The sequence below is a fragment of the Juglans microcarpa x Juglans regia genome, chromosome 4S (assembly GCF_004785595.1).
Source record: "Juglans microcarpa x Juglans regia isolate MS1-56 chromosome 4S, Jm3101_v1.0, whole genome shotgun sequence".
Classification (NCBI taxonomy): Eukaryota; Viridiplantae; Streptophyta; class Magnoliopsida; order Fagales; family Juglandaceae; genus Juglans; species Juglans microcarpa x Juglans regia.
In genome coordinates this window covers 7,871,421-7,895,304 of record NC_054601.1, presented here as the reverse complement: position 1 = coordinate 7,895,304, position 23,884 = coordinate 7,871,421, and the positions used below count along the sequence as shown (strand labels likewise).

General features: G+C 37.4%; 2 protein-coding genes across 2 annotated transcripts; both read right to left on the bottom strand.

Annotated features, from left to right (window-relative positions):
* Positions 1-11,777: 11,777 nt before the first annotated feature.
* Positions 11,778-15,763, bottom strand: LOC121262871 (disease resistance protein RPP13-like). The gene has a single exon (XM_041165535.1). The coding sequence runs from the start codon at positions 15,585-15,587 to the stop codon at positions 13,632-13,634; it is 1,956 nt and encodes a 651-aa protein (XP_041021469.1). The 5' UTR covers positions 15,588-15,763; the 3' UTR covers positions 11,778-13,631.
* A 2,301-nt stretch (positions 15,764-18,064) lies between these two features.
* Positions 18,065-20,629, bottom strand: LOC121261996 (disease resistance protein RPP8-like). Its single transcript, XM_041164445.1, has one exon. It carries the CDS (start codon positions 20,627-20,629, stop codon positions 18,065-18,067), a length of 2,565 nt encoding a protein of 854 aa, XP_041020379.1.
* Between the last annotated feature and the right edge of the window lie 3,255 nt (positions 20,630-23,884).

The following is a 23,884-nucleotide window of genomic DNA, read 5'->3' as shown; positions in this document are numbered from 1 at the left end:
ACCTTGATTTCCTCTCTATCTGAATCCATTCTCAACCACGTTATTGGACTTGAGACCTCTCGAGATGTTTGGATTACCCTGGAGCACATGTTTTCTACCACTTCCCGTGCTCGTGTCATGCACACTTTGTTTCAGCTCAACACACTCAAGAAAGGTGCCCTTTCAATTCAAGACTATTTTCAAAAAGCCAAACCTTACTCAGATGTTCCATCCGCTATTAGTTAGCCCGTTGGTAGTGCAGAACTGATTTCCTACATACTTGCTGGACTTCTTACTGAATATTACTCTCTCATCACCTCTGTCAACACTCGTCTGGAACCCATGTCACTTGATGAACTTTTTGGTCATCTTCTTCACCATGAAATGCACCTTGAGCAACTTGCCACCACCACTGAATTGAACCTTCCTACAGTCAATTTTGCTGCCCGTTTCAACAATAGTTCTGGCAGAGGTCGGTCTTCCAATTAGTCTCAAAATCAAGGTTCTTCATATCACAACCATGGACGTGGTCGCGGTCGCGGTCGTGGATCTCCTTCTTCAGGGGCTCCCAGTGCACACTGCTACAAAATGCTGGTACCAATTCGATCAAGAGTTCCAGACCCCAACTTCACCTCAGGCATATAAAACAACAACTTAAATACCTTCGGACCATGCATGGTATCCTGATACTGGTGCCACTCACCACATGACCTCTTATCTCAGTAATCTTAATCTTCACACTGAGGACTACTCTGGCCAGAATCAGGTGTTGGTGGGTAATGGTAAAGGTCTGCAGATACATCACATTGGCAAATCTCTTATTTCTTCTTCTTCCAAATCATTCTTTCTAAACACTATTCTTCATGTTCCTCATATCAAAAAGAATTTATTATCTGTATCTCAGTTTGCTAAAGACAACAATGTCTATTTTGAATTTCACCCTTCATTTTTCTATGTCAAGGATCAATTCTCGGGAGCTACCCTCCTCCACGGCAAGAGTAGAAATGGCTTGTACCTGCTTCATCACCTGTCCAAACTTCCTCCTCGCCCAACTGCATTCTTCACAACTCGCGCCTCCCTAGATCAATGGCACTCTCGCCTTGGTCATCCGTCAATTCGCCTTGTTCGTCAAATTCTATCTTGCCACCAAATTGATGTCCTCTCCAATAAAGCCTCTACAGTGTGCTCCTCTTGTCAACTCGGCAAAAGCCATAGGCTACCATTTTATTTATCTCCCTCTGTTTCAAATGCTCCTTTAGTTCTTCTATTTACTGATGTATGGGGACCTTCCCCTCATACTTCAACTAATGGAAATCTTTATTATTTGAGCATTGTTGATGATTTCTCTAAATATGTTTGGTTGTTTCCAATGTTGTCTAAGTCATGTGTTTATGATATTTTTCTTCGGTTTAAAACACATATTGAAAAACAACTTGGCAAATCCATAAAATCTCTCCAATCTGATTAAGGCTGGGAGTTCCGTAAGCTACACTCTTTACTTGCTTCATTTGGAATTTCTCATCGCATCAGTTGCACTCACACTCATCAACAGAACAGCACCATCAAGCGCAAACACAGGCACATTGTAGAAACAAGTCTCACTCTCTTAGCCTCTTCTTCTATCCCAAAACAATATTGGGATGCTTCCTTCTGCACTGCAGTATATATTAATAGATTGCCATCCCCTATGACAAATCATAGATCTCCTATAAAACTTCTCTATCATAAAACTCCGGATTACTCCTTCCTCCGCACCTTTGGGTGCACTTGTTGGCCTCATCTTCGACCATATAATCATCATAAGCTTAACTATCGCTCCACTCCTTGTGTGTTTCTTGGTTATAGTGACTCTCATAAAGGGTACAAATGCTTGGATCTTAATTCTGGTTGCCTATACATCTCACAAAATGTTGTTTTCAATGAATCCCTTTTTTCCATTTTCTAACTCTTCTACATCTACTACACATTCTAACCCTTCTGCAGGTTCAAGTTTGCCTCCCTCCATACGTATTCTCACTTCCTTTCCATCTGCTTCAACTTCACATGCCAATAATGTATCTACAAATCATTCCTTACCTCCACCAGCTTTGGATTCTCCTCTACCAGCATCAACAGAACCTGTTTCCTCTCATGCAGCACTAGCTCCAACTCACCACACGCAGACACGGTCACAGAGTCATATTTTTAAGCCCAAATAACTTCTTGATGGAACTCTTGCTTATGTACCACGGGCCCATTTGACCGAAACAACCAGCCCAGACCTCGAAGAACCTACATCATATACTCTGGCTTCAAAACATTTTGAATGGCGAAAAACCATGAATGAGGAGTTCACTTCTTTACTCCAGAATGGCACTTGGGTTTTAGTTCCTCCACGGCCCAAGATGAATCTCGTGGGCTGCAAATGGGTCTTCAAGATCAAAAGAAGGGTCGATAGTTCTCTTGAATGATACAAGGCCCGCCTTATTGCCAAAGGCTATCACCAACATGAAGGGGTTGATTTTGGTAAGACCTTCAGTCCAATTATTAAGCCTATTATAATTCGAATTATATTATCATTGGTTGCTCTTCCAATTGGCATATTCGCCAACTTGAGGTCAAAAATGCATTTTTGTATGATCTCATTGAAGATGATGTTTTTATGACTCAATCGTGGGTTTTATACATCCTTATTTCCCAAATCATGTATGTCACTTAAAGAAATCGCTCTATGGACTTAAACAAACACCATGGGCTTGGTTTTCCCGTCTCAGCTCTAAGTTTGTAGAATTGGGCTTCAAAGGATCCAAGTCAGACACTTCTTTATTCATTTATAATCAAGGCCCATCACCAGTTTACATTCTTATTTATGTGGATGACGTTTTAATCACAAGCCCAGATTCAAAGCTTATTGCCCCGTTGATCAGTGCCTTACAAAAAGCCTTCGCACTTAACGATCTAGGCCCGCTGCATTACTTTCTGGGCATTAAGGCCCACTTTACTGCATCTGGTCTTTTCCTCTCTCAGCAGAGATACATTATTGATCTCCTTCTTAAGACCAACATGCTTCATGCTAAAGGAATATCCTCTCCCATGTCTTCGTCTTTAAGACTCTCTCAGCAAGGTGCCCCATTTGCAAATCATACACTCTATAGGACTGTTGTTGGTTCTTTACAGTACCTTAGCTTTACAAGACCAGACATCACCTTCTCCGTTAGCAAAGTCTGCCAATTCATGCACTGACCCACCACCAACCACTGGACAGCCATCAAACATATTCTCAGGTATTTTCGGCAAACAATACATCATGGTTTATTGCTTCACAGATCTTCAACAAATACACTTCAAGCTTTCTCAAACTCCGACTGGGCGGGTTGCCCAGATGACCACCAATCAACGACAGGTTATTGCCTTTTCTTTGGTTCCGACATTATTTCATGGAGCTCTAGGAAACAAAAGTCAGTTTCTCGATCTAGTACCAAAGCGGAGTATCGTGCCATAGCCAACACTACCGCTAAAATTGTATGGCTCCAATCCTTGCTCATTGAACTTGACATTTCCCTCTCACAACCACCAACCCTCTGGTGCGATAATATTGGCGCCACCTACCTTACAGCCAATCTTCTATTCCATTCCCGCACTAAACACATCTCAATAGACTACCACTCTGTTCAGGACTTAGTTGCCAATAAGACTCTTCTTGTTCGTTTTCTTTCTTCCAAAGATCAGATTGCGGATGTGCTCACAAAAGCACTACCTACTACCAGGTTTGCTTCATTACGGGACAACCTCAATCTCAAGCAACTCCCGTTGAGTTTGCGGGGGGATATTGAGACAGCTGTAAAATATCCAAGACTATGTCCACATGCAACAACTCAAAAGATGAAGATCCAAGAATTCAAAACTCAAAGGACTTTGTAGCAAATTCAAACCAAAAGGACAGATAACAATAGATAGCATTTTGATAATGTTTGTTTTACTGTAACTAACTCTGTAAGTATCCATATAAATAAAGATCAAAGCTCCCGAAAATAGTTATGAGAAGCATATTCAAATATTTTAACACGTGCGTTGCTCAAAGATTTCCTTCAAGTTGTTCTTGTAAAAGTTCAGACTAACACTACTGTTTTTCTAGGTGTCCAAAGTACAATACTCAGGTACAACATTTTTTCATTATTATGAATTTTTATGGGTTTGTACAAATTTTTTTGTCTAACATACCCGTTGTTTGTGACTATTTAGGGATTATCATATTGCAACTATTTCAAATGAGCAGATAGTAGTGAAAATAAAGAGAAATAACTTATAAAGATAGAAGCTGAATTATTTAAATAAGTAAGAGATTGAAAAAAGAGAGGAAGATATTGTGAAGAGAGAGTTGGGAGTCCATAACAACCAAGTCGATGTCCAAAGGCAACGAGTTGACCAAGTCATGAGTGCACACTTCTTCGTATCTATTGGGTGTTGTCTATATTAATTTTGTTGTATTTGATACTATCACAGTAACAGGAGCCTTGTACAATCTCGAGCAAACTATTGCTTACTTTGTTGTAAAGGACATGGTCTCTATGTGTAGCATATTAATATGCAGGATTTGTTTATCACAGAACCTGTTTGTAATGGAGGCGGTCTCTATGTTGTAATGGAATCTGTTTGTTGTGCAAAACATACCAGCTTCTTTTATTCATTTAACAAACAACAAAAATCTCATGTACTAACAAGGATTGTTCCAAAAAAAAAAAAGCTTTTGTCTAACGACGAGTGTGGAACTCAAATTATATTGAATACAATACAAGTCTTGAAGTTTATACATTGAACACTTAACATATAATATATACATGTATAAAAAAAAACATATAATATATACATTGAACACAATACAATAGGTCTGAAACTCAAAATAAACAAGTTATATACATTGAACATAATATAACAACCACTTTACAAAAATGTCAACTTTGTTACTTCTATTCATCAAGTCTATACAGTGAAATCAAGTCTGCTACGTTTGGATAGTGAGAATATCTGAAAAGTGTTGAGAATGTTTGTGAATAGTAGTGAAAAAGTAATGAAAAATAATAATAAAATATTAAAAAGTAGGTGAAAAGTAATGAATAGTAGAAAAGTAGGTAAAAAAGTAATAATAAAGTAAAGAATAGTAGTGAGAGTACCTCAAGTACTCTCTCACTTGCCAAACACACCCTAAGTAGCTTTTACATTGAACACAATACAACAAGCCTGGAACTCAAAATACACAAGTTATGTGCATTAAACATAATATAACAACCACTTTACAAAGATTTCAGCTTCGCTACTTCTGCTCATCAACCAGATTTTTTTCAACTACATTCAGTCTCAATCACTACAATGCCAAACTGGGGACTAGGCAAACTATCCTGCTGGGTTCCATCTATTCCAAGTTGCATTTGTGAACGTAATTTAAACAGTTAAAAATGAACATAACATAACTAAATCAAGTACTTTTAGAGAGAGTGACGGAATAAATGGAGATTAACTACACTTTCTTCAATCTCAATCACTGTAACGCCAAATTGGGAGCCGGGCAAGCTATCCGGCTGGATTCCATCTATCCCATATTGCATTTGTGAATGTAATATAAATAGTTAAAAATGAACATAATATAAAAAAAATAGAGAGAGTGACGGAATAAATCAATGTTGCGTAAGTAATTTTGGTTTATAAGAAAACATATGCATTAAAATCAACTAGTAGACAATAAAAAAAATCTCACACAGTGCAATTGGAAGAAGCAACTTCCAAAGCAAAGGTTTATAAGATTTGGACAATAAAAATAATGTTAGAACAAGTACTACTCTATATTAAAACGAAGAGTAAGTAATTTTGATACTAAACCTTATTTAAAACATGTTTCTGGAGTGTGAGATTACAGAAGCCTCTAATTCTACAATTTATCAGTTGCAAAGGAACCAACTGATTGCAACTGATTCTCTTGAAAAACCCAAAACAGCAGGTTCCCCACTACTGGTTCACAGTCTAAGAGCTTGGGAATCGGAAAGCCATGTGCACATATCTGAGATCACCACAATGGCAGTCCCCTCCAATTTCTAAGCAACAAGTTAAATAAGGGACAAAAGAAAGTGAAACCATGCATAACAGGCTTTTTAGGGGGGGGGGGGGGGGGGGTGGGGGGTTCCAAGAATACTCTTCTCAAATAAGAGAGTGCACCAAGCAACATGAAGAAGACCTGTTGTAGTAGGTTTTGGCTAATAAAAATAATTATGAAAAAAGGATAATAAAGGGGGATATTTGTAGTATATAATTAACTGCTTTGGCCTGGTCTTACACTAGAAGTAAGCAGAAGAATCCAACACTGCAAAATTTAACCCAAGTCAGGAAATATTAAATGCAAAACATAATAGACGCAACCGACATAGTAGGTGGGTGGGGTATAATCCAATAATTTAAGCTAACTGCTACTTTTCTCTGTAATCCCCACGTCTAATGATTAGACAATCCATAGCGAGCATTCCAGGCAATAACTTAACTCCATAGCTCCATTTCCCCCCTTAACACTTTATTTTTCTGACCTTTTATTATCTCCTCATTTCTCACTTCTAAATTCCTACTTAAACCCTCCGCATTGCAGTTTTTCGCAATGGAGGCTATTCAAAGTTGGCATTTTTTTTTTTTTTTTTGCACTTTTGTTTTGGATTTTATTTGGAAATGAGTTTATTTTGTAGGACAAGAGTGAGAGATTTAGAAGTCTTCGGAACAAGAAATATTTATCGAAGGCGAGAAAGACGGGCAGAGACTTGCCAAAAAATCGTCGGAACAAGCTGGTTCGAACGAGTGGGAAAGCAAGCTACATGATCGGTCCCAGACGTCTTCTCCCTCAAGTACATATTGCTTGTGATGCTTTTTTTTCAACTTCCAAAAATGCCCTGCCATGTCAACTGGGGTGCGTAGGGTGTGCGCCAACTTGACTACCATAGAAGAACTGAATCAAAATTTGCAGAGCCGTGCTACGTACAATCCTCGTTGGGGGCTTGCGTGCGCATGACATGGATGTTTATGTCATTTTCCTAATAATTTTAGTCAAATGTCAAAAATACCCTCCACCTTATCTTCCTCCCTCAAGCAATGCGTGCGACATAACTCTCTGCACTTTCATTCTTATCTCTCTTCTTAGAACACGAGCCCAGACACATCAACCTGAAACAAAGTGGTCTTCATTTGAGTGTTTGAAAATAGATCTCTACCGTTTGAGTTCCCTTTGCATCTCTTTCACCATTGTCGGCATGTATAGTCTCATTCGAAGCATTTGAGTGCTCTGAAAATAGATCTCGTCCTCTATGAACAAATGCTTAAAAATAGATCACTTCAAAGATGGATCCAATTGAATTTCTTTCCGAAATTTTAGTCTCCAACGAGAAAAACTTTGATTGCTCATCTGTAAAAGTGCTCTGAAAATAGATCTCATCCTCCAAAAATAGATGCTTAAAAACAGACCACTTCAAAGATGGATCCAGTTGAATTTCTTTCCAAAATTTTAGTCTCCAATAAGAAAAACTTGGATTGCTCATCTATAAAAGAATCATTCCAATCTTTCCCATAGGTAATTTCACCATCAGGACTATCATAACAGCAATCTTGCATTCTTGAACTAATATACCCATTTGAAAAATCATCTTGAATATCAGGAGATCCAAGCCTAAATTGAATAGTATCACCTTCACTAACTAAATCCAGACAGTTGAGGAGATTATTTAGACCTTCATGCGATTCTTCTTTTGAGACGGCAGGATGAAGAGGAGTGTGATTTGAATCCGGACATTTCTTAATATGATGATTTCTTTGCATGCAACATGAACACGGTCGTCCATCAGTTTCAGTGCAAGGCAAACAAAGATGTTTCAGTGCTATTTGACTCAGGAGAAGGAACTTGAACAATTAAAACAGTGGCCAAGTTAAACGACGGGATTTTACTTCTATGCATTTTTTACTTAAATGAAACGAAGCGTTTCACTTCGTGCGCATGCAGGCCCCCAGCTAGGACTACATCTAGAATTTTTCAAATTTACATTTTCCACCCGAGAAATGGCAGTGGCAGTCGTTAACGTGTAAACGTTATACAATTATTTAAAAAAATAAATAAATACGAGATCTACATAAAAAAAAATATTAATTTTTTAATAATAAATTTCACTCTTTTTTAAAACGATTACATGATATTTAAATACTTGAAGATTGCATATAACATTACTCTAGCCCCACCCACCCCTTACATCCCTCCCTCCCTCCCCCCAGCTCGGTTCTCTTCCGTACGAATTCATCACATAGCCCGCTGTGTGGCCGCTGACAATGGTCTATTCCGAAAGAAGGGTTTGTGTTTTTCTCTCTTTCTCTCCATTCCGTTTCCATTTTCTAGCATCCCGTATCTAGTGTGTTTTTGTGTTTTCATTTCTGTATCCCGTATTTAGCTAGCTGTTGTAAACTGTTTTCATTAATTTGCCTAGCTGGGGGAGAGAACGATATTCCGAAAGAGGGAGAGTACGGCGGAAGATGAATAGGGTGTGGAATCTGCAGTAGCAATATCGCACTTAGCAGAATAGGGTGGAGACGCATGGGCCAGGGGCAATGGGTTTACTCCTTGAGACAATTGGGGTAAATCTCAATTCTAAATCAGACCCGTAATTGATTTGTAAATAGTATAAGCATTATTTTTTTCAATTCCGGATATTTATTTGCTCCAGGAAAGTGATAATTTTTTTTATTGCTATTCAATTCTGCCCTTCCTCCTCTTATTGCTCTAGGAAAGTGATAATTTATTTATAGCTTGTGGCATGCTTGGAAATGGATTTTCTGCTTGTAATGGGTTTCTGTACTCTTATTTAGAGAGATTGATTTCTATTTGTTGTTTGAAATGGTTTGTAATTGAACATTTGTGAGAAATCCATGGTTGAAATGTGCTTTCGTACTCTTATTTAGAGAAATGGATTTCTATTTTGTTATTTGGGATGATTTGAAATTGAACTTTTGTGTGAAATCCATGGTTGAAATGGGATTCCGTAGTATTATTTAGATAAATAGATTTCTGTTTTGTTGTTTGAGATGGTTTGAAATTTAACTTTTGTTTAAAATCCATGGTTTGAAATGGAAAAACATTTTTCATTCTATCCCAGTCATATTGAAAAGTTAGAGCAGAAATCCATGAATTTATATGGGCTCAAAGAGTCATTCATGGAGTTGAAAATTGATGAAAACAGTAGAGTACAGGTGTTCTAAAAGTATAATGACTCTGATTATATGGACACTCCCAATTAGAAGTTACCATTGATTAATTATAAAATGCACCGAAATTCGCTCACATTGCAATAACAGAATCCCATGTCGTGCTCTTGTTGGGTTCTTTGCATTGTTTGTTTGTAGCATGTAAGGAGGGAAAAACTGCCAAAATATATGCACATATGGGACATTCTTCAAGAATTTCTATTTGGCTATTTTAAACGTTTTGGGTTTGAAAGTTTGGCGTATTTTGTATTGTTTCCAATCGATTAATATGTGACGTGTCATTTTTGCAAACTGGACATTCTTGCGAATGTTTTTGTTGGTATGACCTGGAAATACCAAAATATGACGAAAAGACAATGAAACGACTACAATAGTCACTTGATATATTAAAAACTGAAATTAAAAAGATACAATCAGCAATGAATATTCAAACCACTTGACATGAACTAGAAATAGAAGCTAAGAGGCGCAAAAGAAAACTGGAGAAGACTACTTACGTTCTTACAATTTCAATGTCATGGTTAATTTTTTTGGGATTACTTATATCCACTTGTTGGTTCAAAGAAAAATGTCAGTCGTTTGATGTTGTAACAGAATTATGGATGTAGCTGGAAATTCTGTGTATGTAGAAGTTCACATATTAGCAATGTATTGTGAACAATTAAATTTGTATGTGGAAGTTGTTATTTAATCCAGTTGTTGAAAGAAGGTATTGAGGTCTCTAGTAAATGTGCATACAAATTGCATCAAATATTCTTACACTTGAGGTGCACCATTTTTAAGTTACACATTTAATATCTTAAGGATTCTAGCCATCATTGCAAAATTTTGTCATCGATGCTTCACCTGAGAGTGCATGAAGCATAATCCTGAGACACATAGCAATGATATCATGCACCATAACACATAGCAATGATAGCATGCATTAGGAGGTACAATCCTAAGACACATAGCAGCCCAATACGACATGTAGCGTCATTTCATATACCGTTCACAAAAGAAACAAAAATACAATGATGCCCAAAGTATCCACTGAGTATCCAAAATCAAGTCATCATTTCATTTAGCATCCAGTATCCAAAAGCACCAAACATACATTATAAGAAATTAAAACCAGTGACATATTAAAAAGGAAAAAGCTACTCTTCCCTCTGGTAGCTCCCGCTAAGAGCTATAGTTGGGTTTTTTTAATTTTTTTTACTTAATGATTAAGTAAATATTTTTTTTAATAATGTTGTATTTTTTTTAAATAAATATTTAAAAGTGTTAAAAAATACATCTAAAAAAAATGAACTTAGAATCATAAACCCAATCCAACTATACTCTATGTATTACAAGAAAAATTCTATACATAAGCCTCACACTCATCCACACCACTTAAAAATATGTGAATTTATTTTTTTACTCTCATGTTTCATGAAATATGAAATATGAAACATGAGGATAAAATAATAAAATCACATATTTTTTAAGTGATGTGCAGAGTGTAGAGCTTCTGTGTAGCACAACTCATATTACAAAGTTGGACATTTCTTCAACAAGCCTCTCATAAACCCGATCCAAGTACCAAATATGATACAAACAAACTTAGTTCTACTCATCGATTCTATTCATCATTTCATTGTTGACACTCATTGCTCCAATACACAACCCCTATGCACTGCAACATGATAGTGAAGATCATTTCCAGCCCAGCTTCTGCTGTCCAAATTAAAATTGCCAAAATCTGTAGAACCTACACTCAATATCCGATAAGTGAATTAGCATTTAATTTTCTCCAAGCAAATGGATAAGAAATTAAAATATTACAAAAATAAGCCCATAAATATTAATAAGAACATGTAGTGTTAAGGAAACACATTTTCGGAGTAGCAATGGAGATACATCAAATACTTCACAAATAATGTTTTCCTCATTTTACATGTTTTGCTTTTAGTAAAGGCAGAAAGGACGGCATTCCAAGATGCCTTAGGCATCTATCTCCACTTAAAATCTTCACTTCACCAAGCATCATTCATAAGTTAATAAAATTAACAAAATGAACACGAACTGCCTATAATTTCTTTAATGGTTTCAGACTTTCATATCAGTAGTAATTAATGAGAAGATATATGGTTTGAAGGCAAAAACAAGGGGCTTCCTTCCTTCCAGGCTATCTTACACACACACATATATATATATATATATATATATATATATATATATATATATCAAACAAATGGAAGAGAACCACCCTTTGACGATTTGTCGACCAGAAGGTAAGAACAGGGTAAACACAAAGGTTGAAAATTTATCCTTCTGCTTATAACTGGACACTCGAGCCTATTAATATATCAGCACCAAAAAAAATGGCATTTCCTGCATCAATCAACAAGGAACCTGAAAACATCGACGACAAAACACCTCCCCCCCTTCTTCACAGACCAAACTTACTAATAGGAATGCAATGAAAAGAATATAAATAAAAAATGTAAAGTTTTAAAGTCACAACTCTTGAGTTTTTGGCCCCGCATTAAATTGCGAGCATCCGTCCTAAATCTTATTCAAAAAACCAGGTTGCTGTGAATCAAAGCATGGGTTGTGCCAAGCTGTTAGGGAACTGAAGCTCACACTGAGGTCAAGATAGCATGCCAAAATTTAGAGAAAAGAATCTCAAAGAATGAAACAGCCACTCAATGTATAGCACGCATGGGATAAAACTGCATTCTCTTAGCAATTACTTTTAACAGAACAGCTGCAGCAACAGCACAAGGAACAAGGACAAGAACAAAGCAACATGCCAACGTCAATTATAACATCAAGAAGGTACCAAATTGGTGGCTTCAGAACTGCAATGTTTTGGTGGTGATTAGTTTCTTCTTTTGCTTGTCGGCTTGAACATTGTCTACAAATTCCTTTGGCATGTTCGTTAGAATTATTTCCTCAATGGTGCTGAGATCTAGCAACTTCTCTGGGAGCTTCTTTAGCTTGTTACAGCATCGGATCTCTAATTCTCGGAGATTCTGCATTGCTCCCTCCTCCACAGTCCATTCATCCAATTCCTTTAGCATCCACAGCTTCAGAGTTCGAAGCATACTGAAGCCTCCATGAGGACAAAGCATTTCCTTCCCAGTGTAGGAATCGGCCAACAACCTAAGGACAACAAGGTTTGGTAACTGCGCTAGAATTGGCATGGGATCTTTTTCCAGCTTTGAGACTGACAAAGTAAGAACTCTAAGTCTTGGAGGGAATTCAAACCCATCTTGTAGCTCTGGTAAGTTTCCAAGCAAATACAGGTGAGTGAGATTCTCGAGGCTTGACAGAGGACTCAATCCAAGCTTTGAAGGTCGACCATTTTCGTCTTTGGATCTTAACCTCAAAGATTGAAGACTTGCCAATCTTGCAATCCACTCATTTAATTCTTGAACCGAGTCTAAATGATAGGTCAAACCCAGTTTCCTTAGATTTACTAACTTGTCCAAACCATTCTTCACTGGACTCTTCTTGTCCACGAGTAATCCCCATAATGTTTGAAGTTGGGTAAGCGAACAGTTATGTTTTTGCACAGACATGTCAAAGCATATTTCATTCAAACACAGATGTCGTATGTGTTTCATCTTCCAAATAGAAATGGGTAGAGAACTGATGTAGGTGTGCTTCACATCCAAGGTCTCCAAGTATTGCAACTCACTAGCAGAGTCGGGAAGTGTATCCAAGAAGGTCCATCTTAATCCCAAGTACCTTAAGTGAAACAGTTTTTTCCAGATTCTCGGATAGTTTCGGTTTGTAAACTCGCTCTAAATCAAGCACCCTGAGTAATCCAAAGCCTCGATAGCCAACGACTTTGTTGAGGAAGTTCCTTATTTCCTTCGCAGGCATATCTTTGTTTTGAGTGTTGAACGACAAGTAAGAGCGCAAATGTTGAATGTACAGTTCTTTGCATGGATACTCTTTGATATCACCATGCCCGGCAACTCGACGAACACTAAGCTTAGGAGATTCATTTGCTTCACGACCTGACATAATTCCCTGGATATGCAAAAAGCCAATATCTTCTGCTTTTGAGGAGATGATCTCGTGAAGCTCACCGCGCAAGAGGCATCTTTTGGGACTCCCATCTTTTCTCCATTTTTTTATTTGAATCATTTGCCGTTTAATAAGTTCATCCAGATATCCTTCCACCACATCCTCTGGAGTCTTCTCGAGTGACTGCTTTGCAAACCCTTCTGCAAGCCATAACAGCAATAACCTTCTCACAGGAATTTCATATCCTTTTGGGAAAAGCCCAAAATAAAACAAGCAAGGCCTTAAGTGGAAAGGTAGATCATTGTAACTCAAGGCCAAGATTTTCGAGAACTCTACACCATTTATATCAAGCTGCAAGCTTTGATGGTCAAGAACTTGTGACCATTCTTCATAGCTCATACCTTTTGTCGACAGAAAACCCCCAACACTACGATTGCCAAAGGTAAGCCCTTGCATCTTCTTCGAATTCTTCTTTTGAGCTCAGATATCTCAAAAGCAGAGAACTGAATGTTCTCTGACAAGCGAGCCTTTTTCAAGAACAAATTCCATGCATCATCATCTTCTAGTGGCTGGAGATGGTAAGGCATTCGGCTTGGATCAGCAGACCTAGCGACGTCTTCATTGCTAGTAGTCAACAGCACCCTGCTGCCATTAGTTTCATTTGGCAAGGCATTACGCAGAGTGTTCAGAACATCCCGTGAACACACATCATCCAACACCACTAGGTACCTCTTATTATGCAACTTCTCTCGGAGCTTCTCTACCAATTCTTCTATAGCAGCTTCCTCATAATCCATAGAATTTTCAGCCTGCTCCAAAAGCATCAGGTAGACATCTCTAAGATTCTCAGGGGCAGAAACCCATGCACGGAAATCAAAATGATATCTGATCTCATTGCTGCCATATATTTCCATTGCAAGGGTCGTCTTGCCCGAGCCAACCGGGCCTAAGATTGAGATGACATGAAGACTTCGGAGGTAAGTGTCAGTTAGCCTGGTCACCAGCCTTCTTTTGTGCTTTTGGAAGCCAATGACATCTGAATGTTCTTCATCCATAGAATAGCTTGAACTGTTCTGTTGATTTTGCCTTAACCCTTCATCTTGATTGCTTGATTTGCGCACGTTTAAATATTCTTGAATCCTGAGGGGCTCCCCATGCTCTTCCTCTTCCTTGATCTCATTGATCTTATTCTTGATCTCCTCTACCTCATTGTGAAGATCTTCATTTCTACCAAGTTGCCAAACTGGATGGTCAAGAACTTTCAACCATTCGCCATAGCTCGCAGCTCTTGTGGACAGAAAATCTCCCAGCTCTAAGATTGCTAAAGGTAAACCCTTGCATCTTCTTATAATTCTTGTTTTGAGCTCAGATATCTCCAATTCAGAGAATTGAACATTCTTTGGCAAACGTATCATTTTCAAAAACAAATTCCAGGCATCATCATCTTTTAGTGGCTTGAGTTGGTAAGGCAATCGGCTTGGATCTGCAAACCTAGCGACATCTTCGTTGTTAGTAGTCAACAACACTCTGCTACCATTAGTTTGTTTTGGCAAGGCACGCAGGGCCTCCAAAGCATTACGTGACCGCACATCATCCAACACTACCAGGTACCTTTTATCACGCAACCTTTCTTGAATCATTGCTTCCAACTCTGTAATCGCAGTTTCCTCACCAACCATTGAATTGTCAGTCTGCCGCAAAATGCTCATGAGGCTATCTCTAAGGTTCTCAGAGGCAGAAACCCACACACGGCAATCAAAATGACGATTAATCTTCCTACTATCATATAGAGCTGTAGCAAGGGTAGTCTTGCCAGAGCCAACCTGACCTACAATAGAGATGGTGTGAAGCCTTGGGAGGAAAGTGTCAGTTAGCCTGGTCACTAGCCTTTTTTTGTCCTCTTTGAACCCCATCGGGTCTGATTCTTTATTCACAAAATAGCTAGTACGTTTTGGCTCCCTGATCTCCTCGATTTTATTCTTAATATCCTTGATCTTGTTCTTGATCTTCTCTCCCTCACTACGAAGGTCTGCACCATGCCTCAACTTCTTGCGGATGAAAGTCAATCTCCTAGAGAAGCCCATACTTCTTACATACATTCTATATAGGACAAATGTTTCAATTGCATCCTCTGCATTGTAAACAAGATCAAGAAATTCTTCCAACCACTTCTTGACTTTGTAATTGCGTTCTTTCCTATCTTCTGCTTCAATTAAAAAGTTCTGGGTCTGTCTAAGACTTACTCTGACCAGCTCTACCTCATCTATCACCTCTTTGAAGATGATTGATTCTTGAATGAGCATGTCTGTGAGTTTCTTTATGACTAAAGAGACAACTGCCCCAATATCCATTGATTCTCTCCAGCCTCGCTCCTCCTCCCTCCTCTTATCCTCTTTCTCCTTACACAACCAAACCAGGAAGGGTGCTTCTTTGTTTGAGCACCAGTTGTGACGGAGTACAAATGGCTCTTGGATTGGACCAAGACCACCCAATGCCTTGACCTGCCCGCTAGAGAGAGCCACATCAAAATAATGTTTTCTTTCTCTGAGTGCGGCTACGCACTCTCCGCATACTCTACATGAAAAATATATATATATATTTTTTTTTTAAACGCAGCACAAAGGGTTGGAATACAGTAGACTGTAATAAATATTTTTTCATTCTTTAATACTAATACTGACTGTGCAGTGGCCAGGGTGTACTACTTCAAATATTAATTTCATTTTTTTTTCTCTTTGACTTTTCTTTATTACCTGATGCATGAGTTCACCAACACATAATTAATAATCCAATTCCAACCATTTGCAGTGATCAAATCACCACCGACACTTTGGTCAAAGTGATTGATTACAAGGCTTCCTTTCATGCATAGATTTTTCTCAATTTATTATTATAATTTTTTTAAATTTTAATATAAAATATAATAAATAATTTATTTTTTTTTAATTTAAAAATAATAATAATATTAAAAAATAATATTTTAATAATATTTTATAATCTCAATTCAATTCAATTCAATTCAACGTCCAATCATAACGTAAATCTTTCTACAGCTTGAAATTGTCCTCTTTGATTGCCAAGTTTCTTCGTAGTCTTTATTTCTTGAAGAGATGGGATTATTCGACAGTCTGTCTTGCATAATTGCACTAGTAATCCAAGTAGTTGCAGTTGCAGTGTAGACAAAATATTAAAGAAAAATCAACAATTAAGTAGTGGGAGCCCTAACTCATGCACATGCTAATGACACTTTGTCAAAGTGATTAACCAAAAAAATTACTTTTAATGCTAGATTGAGTTTCTGTCACTAAACGACCTTTTTTCCAATTAAATCCAGGTCAGAAATATAGCTGACTTTTCAATAAAATTCGTTAAATTCTCCTTTTTTCCACTACATTTCTTTATATTAAGATTGCGTTTAGATATTGAAATGAATTAAGTTGAATTGAGTTGAGATGATAAAATATTATTAAAATATTATTTTTTAATATTATTATTATTTTAAGATTTGAAAAAGTGGAATTATTTATTATATTTTATGTTAAAATTTAAAAAAATTATAATGATGAGTTGAGAGATATTTAGTAACCAAATATGCCCGATAGCTCTTAAGATGATGCTTGTTGCTGGGTTCCTTTTTTTTTTTTTTTTTTTTTCTTCCTTCCTTCCTAAACAAGGAAGTTAACTTTATTAAAAAAATGATACAAGAGAAGGGAGTGGAGTTTTCCAACAAACACTCCAGAATAATAACGACAGTACAAAATGGTGGATAAAAAAAAAAAAAAAAGTTTCTTTTTGGCACAATTCCCCTCCATCCCAGTAGATCGGCGGCTATAGGATAGGGTGGTGGGGCTCATGTAGGCGGATGGCGACTGGAGAGAAGCAGATCTAACCAAAATTGAACCGGTGGAGGGAGGAGGGACAAAACACTACCTTGAAAGTGTATACACAATACGGAAATGGAAAGGAGAATGAGAGGAAGGTCGGGCTCTCACTGAAATGGAGTTTTCTAAATAGAAGGAAAAGGTTCTCTCTCTAAAAACCGAAAGGAACAAAATTTTGTTATTGGGTTTCTTGGTATTCTTTCTTTAGTGCCAATTACATGGCATGTAGATGGATTTATTATTATAGCTTTCAAAACAATCTCCACCACTTGAACTTGCAGTAATCAAGTCCAAGATCGAAGCAGACATTAGAATGACATGTTTTGAGATATGTGATTAGCTAATTATAAAAACACATATTGAACGAATAAAAAGTAGACTCTGTTCATAGGATATCTTGAATGTTCTCTACTTATGTCATTCTGCTTTGTTCCTCTCTTCACTCAAATAAAATCTGTGATAGAAATAAAGAAGAGTAAGGGCTTAGAAGATACAAGTTGCACAATAAAAACTTTTTAGACCAAAATGCTAACATTGGCAGTCTTTAAAAGGTTCTATTTTTGTAAATTGTTTCAACTTATTGAGCATTTTTCATTTAATAATTCAAAACCTTTTCTTTCTTTCACCCTAAAAGAATGAACAATAACAATAAATGAACAGGATCAAATCAACTGATAAGGAAAAATAATATGGTTGTAACAACTACTAGAACAAGCTTCATGAGAGAAGATTGGGCCAAAACCGCAACTCCATTAAACGCCTGAAGAAGTTTGACCAATACTGAAGAGAAAGGAGGGAAAGAGTGCCATGGAAACTTTAACGATATAAGATGTGTAGCCGATTACAACAAAATCTTTGGACAATTGTGAAAAGTTGCTGAAACAATAGGTCGAGCATAACCACATAAACCAAAGAAAATAAAAACAACACGTTCTCAAGTTGATGCATCAGAACATGGCCTGAGGAGTTATCCTCATCTGCAGCCCATCCTTATTCTCAAACTGTTGAAGGCTCTCTCTCAGATCTGCAGAAGGCAAAATAACCTCCAGCACTTGCAGGGTAGCCAAGCTCAAAAGGCTACTTGGCATCGTCTTCAACTGATCACATTTATTGATGACTAGATGTCCAAGATTTCCCATTGCATTTATCCCTAGTACCCATTCAGTTATTTTCAGTTCCACCATTTTGAGGACTAAAAGTTGAGGAAATCCGCCTGCACTGATATCAATCTTCTCTACACTAACAGAATCTTGCAATAGTTTGAGCACACGAAGATTTGGCAACTTTTCCAGTGTTTTCATGCAACTTTCCTCGAGAGAGGCGCCCTGAAAAGTTAACTTGGTGAGTTTCAATGGGAATGCATCTGGGTCTGGAAGTTTGGAAGCTGAAACAATTTTGAGTGATTGTAGGTGGTACAGATGGTCGAGGCTTTCAAGGAATTCAGTCGTTTCCTCCTTCTTCTGGCTAGCTATTTTTAGTTTCCTAACATTAGGGAACTTGGACTTCACCATGAGGCGCTTCATGCCTTTATGGGGACGTATGCAAAAGAGGGTTTGGAGGTTGACAAAAGACTTCTCATCAGCTCCCCGATGATCAGGTAAACTACTCAGCAGAAACAAGTATAGATGCCGCAGTTGCTGGAGCTTCCAAATCCCATCCGGCAAGTAGCTCAAGCTAGACTCTCTCATATCAAATGTCTGCAGATTAAGAAGATTGCATATGGTGGAAGGAACATGTCTGACGCCCGGAGCTCTTATTCTCAAGTACCTCAAATGAATCAGCCTTCCAACCTCCTTGGGAACTCCGAAGACATCCACCGTCCCCAGGTTCAGCACCCTCAGCAATTTGAAACCTTTGTAAAGTGCATTCCACCCGAAAATGGGAAGCACAATTCGGGCACCTTGGACAGAAAAATGGAAAGAACGGACTCCTGAACGGTGGCGGAGTTTTGAGAGAATACCCTTCAGAGAAGAAACTTGAATGGATAGCCTTCTTGTATTTTCATGGGCATCAGTCAAACTCTCAGGTGCTTCAAGATAATTCATTTCTCTACCCTTGAAAATGCAAAACTTCCGGAAAAGATCATGGATGCTGCATGTCTTCACTCCACCATCTGTCCGCCTTGAAATAGGGATAATCAAGTTTAGACTGATGAGCTCATCTAAGTATTGTTCCCCAACATCCTCCTCCTTTTTACTGCCCTTTTTCCGAATAAATCCTTCGGCTATCCAAAATTGGATCAATTGCTTTACTGGGATTTCAGCCCCTTCTGGGAACATACCAAAATAGAGAAAGCAAAGGATCAAGTGATTGGGTAAATTTTCATGGACAAAGCTTAGAAGCAGGTCTATGCTGTGCAGGCTACCCTGAATACAGGATGTGTTCAAATAATTTGCTAATTTGTACCATGCTTCAACATGTTGCAGCTGCATTGCTAACAAACGACCTAAAAATGAAAGGGAGAGTGGTGACCCCTTACATTTTTCTGCCATCTGTTTTCCGGGGGCTTCCAACTTTGGAGCACAGATTCCTGAAGGGAAGAGACCGTAAAGGAGGAAGTCCCAACTCCCTGCATCATCGAGCGGACTAAGAAAATGGGAGATGGTTGGACTTCCATTTGAATCCCTATACTCAGGGCGACAAGTGAGCAAGATTCTACTTCCATTCGAATCATCCGGAAAGGCTTGCTCTACCATGTCCCACCTTTCTATTTTCCGCAGGTCGTCCACGACTATTAGATATTGGTTTTTTTCCAAGCACTCCGACAGCTTCTTTTGCAGCTGTTCCTCTGTCATGCCTTGCCTTTCTCCGGTAGACGTCGGCCGAAAATGCTCTAAAATTTCTTGCAACAATTCCCTAGCTTTGCAGTGCCGAGATGCGTGAAGCCATGCACGGTATTTGAATTGGCCCTGAACAGAAACATCAGAGTAGATTTCTCTGACAAGAGCAGTCTTTCCGACGCCAGCCTCGCCGATTATTGAAATAAATTCACGCTGCCGGCCTCCCTTCACCAGCTCGTCTAGCAGAGTCTGAACCATCTTGGGAAAGATTGGCCGATAAACTGCCTTTTTTGTGCTCCTTTCACCGGCTAAAAATGAATCGCTGCTAGCATCGCCGATTTGGTTGCCCTCTGAGACCCTCTCACCATAAATTTCTTTGACCTGCCTCGTGAAGTTGTTGATCCTTTTCGCAGCATCTTGAAGCATGTTTCGGTGGCCAAACACATGAATAAACTTCCCAAACCCGCCTCTGGTCCTTTGCTTTGCGACATTGACAGCCAACGTGTCGATAACATCCTCAGCCTTGTAAGCAACCCCGCTGATTTTCTTCGCCAACGCTTTGACGGCTTCGGCATTCCCTTGGCCCTCAGAGTTCCGAATAAAGCCACTTGCCGACTTGAGCTCAGCATGAAACGATCTAATCGCATCCCCAACTTCGTAAAGCAGATCAGAATCTTGGTCTAGCAGCTGGTTAAGAGTCTCTAGGAGTAATGAAACGACACTGTCAGCCATTTCCTAGTATCTATCCTCCCTCCCAACTTTCAACAATCACCGATGCAAAAACTTTCAACAAATGTAACTAGGAATTTAGAGTGATAATCTTGACCGTTAGTTATGAAAATATACACACACCAAATCAAAGATGATGAAGAAGAAGAAGGAGGAGTTTTGCTGCATAATTTTCACCGCATTCTACGCTCTATATTTTTTTTTAATTTTTAAATTTTTTAATATTTTTTTAAAAATAATTTTTGAATTTATTCTTTTTAAATTATTTCAAATTTTTTATTTATTATTCATATAATAAATATTTAATTAAAAAAATGATAAAAATTAAAATAAAATATGAAATATAGAGTGTGAGGAGGTTGTAAAAATTTATACTTACTTAAAAAGACAACATTTTAAAATGTCACCCGTGGACCTTAACATGTTGATATAATATTGTCCTCTTTGAATTTATCATCTTCAAAAATAAACATTAATCAAATGTTTTTTTTTTAAACTGAAAATTAATCAAATGTTCGATGAATAATACCACATCAGCAGGAACAAAACGACAACAGTATAATATATAGCATAACACTTAAAATGAATTCATTCATTCATTCGTGCCACATATAATAGGTAGCATGCATTGTGCCCTTTCTCAAATGGAAAATGATTTCTCTATAACATTTTGTACATGTTGTATGATGGATATTTTTATAAAATAATTTATAAAAGTAATATAATTTTACAAAAATATTTTTCATTTAACACATTGTTGTACAATGTATTATACAAAATGTTATGAATATATCATTACTCTTTATCTATTTATGGCCCACCCTCACAAATTAGTCAGAGAGAGAATCATGTTAAGCACGCTAACACCAAATATTAGCAAGAAAATTAATTTAATACAGCCAAACAAATTATAGTAATATTTTTGTCATCCTGATTGACAAGATCAAGTTCTAAGAATAGTAGCATTGGTTTCATCAAAATTATTTTAAAATTTAATAAAAAGTACATATTTTCTATAAATTCAAAACCTCTCTAGTTATAACATCACATTAAATTAGTAAAAATAATAATATAATATTATTTTTTTAATAATATTAATTTTTTTATTCTATTTTACAATTACACTAACTATATATTAATTAATAATGTATTTTTAATTAATGAAAGTAAAAGGACATTCAAGAGAAGTGAAAATTATAAAAAATAAAAATTGAAAAACAAAGCAATTGAGATAATCTTACAATAAAATATTACTCCTAAAAATGAACAATACATCTTCAAATTTGAAGATATATTAAAAATTAATGTAACTCATTGTTCAAACTTTTTGAAAAAGCTAATACAGATTAATTTTATCTATATTTCTTAAAATTTTGAAGATGCATTGACTTTTGAATGCTAATGCTCTAACTAACATTACATTTCCCAACAGAGAGATCCAATCCCGATATTATAACCTATTATTATTCTTACCCACTACCTTTCTACCACAATAATCTTGGTAGAACTAGCAGTAGAACTCAATTCAGAATGACTTCATCCCTCATGCTCATTCGGTATCCTTTACCTAATGGCTAATTATGAAATTTGGGATAGCTATGATAGCAGACTTGCTATCAAACTTTACTACCAAGGGTAACCACCAGTCCCAAAATCATCATAGCTTGCCAATTCCGATCAACACCACTCAAAAAAACTAAAAGAAAACGACCTCATTGAATAGTACCCAAAAAATGTACTCATAAAATTGGCTACAAACATGGGTTGGTTAAAACGTCATTCATACTGGATTCAAATGCAAATCAAACCAATAATTTGGTCATAAACCTTAAAGCTCATACTTCGCATGTCCCAAAAGATTACTCAAATGTCCTTGAAGTAGCTCTTGACCCCGAAGCTGTTATCCCCGTATTTACTAACTCTAGTTACTGGGATATTTCAATTAAAAAACAAGCCATTGGAGCTCATTCTAACACCACACACTCAGCACCTCAAATGCTTTACAAACTACTTTAACCAACACTTCTCTTCCGACCTAATGATTTAAAAAACCATATAACAGCACAGATTTCATATAAAATAAGCTTGAACGAAATTTTAAGATTTGAAACCAAACCCACAACCCAAGCCAGTTGGAACTCAAGCAACTACGTAGGATTCACAGTGAAGGATTTTGTCCAAGATGGCAACCTACATAACAAACATCCAGCTAATATATAACCTTAAACGCATAGAGCGCCATGTTATGGTGCACCTATATTCCATCAAAGGTACTAAGCTTCTAAGAAAAATCTCTCCTCTAATTCCAAACGCACAAGCCGAGTCAAACATAGAGCTTCGCAAATGCATGATTGCATCTAACCAGTAAGACCGTAAAAATAACATACAATTGAAAACAAGTCATACCCAGCTCAAGTATAGGCACCATAAAAGAGGAAAAAAGGGAGTCCCAAAAAACCATATTGTAAGGTCATCATAAGAGTGGAGATTGTGCCTGTAATGTGCCAAGGATTGAGCAATAATGTCTCAATAGGACCCAGAGACGAAATCGAGCACCACCATCTAAGTGGCAAAGGATTTTACTCTTTCCTTGAGTGGCTTTGCAGTCAAAGCACTGATATTGCTCAACAAAGCACTTTTGGCTTAGTTGAACGACAGTAAGCCACCCAAAAAAAGTTGTTAACAGAAAACAAAAAATCAAACAAGGTAACATGCAAGGAGGTTAATGTTCAAACAAGGCCAGGTCACCGTTCATATTCTAGCTTTCATATACTGTGTAGGGACCAGCCATCGGATGGCATTCCAACTCTCTACAATCTCTCCTTGTAAGGAGACAAATCAATAACAAAACTTCCACAAATCCCCGAGAATAAATCTGAATGAATGTTTACTTATATTAGAGCACTACAACATTTGGCTGCAGGAAGAACCTCTTCATCATCTGATTATTTGTACACTTTCCAGCCGGGATGAAAAAGTTGACAACGTCTGCTGGATTATTTCCAAGAGACAAACCTTTGATGTTAAGTCTATATAATTCTATCACATGCTCTTTCCATCGAGATAACATCCCTTTTGGAAGATTTGGAGAAATAAGACACCATCAAGGATAGCATTCTCAATTTGACTGGCTGCACCAGGGAAGATCTTAACAGTGAACAAGTTGAGAAAGTGGAATGTCATGATAATAGACCCAGGTTGTATGTGTACGAAAGAAAGAGAAAAGATCATCATGTTTTGCTTCACTGCAAGGTGGCC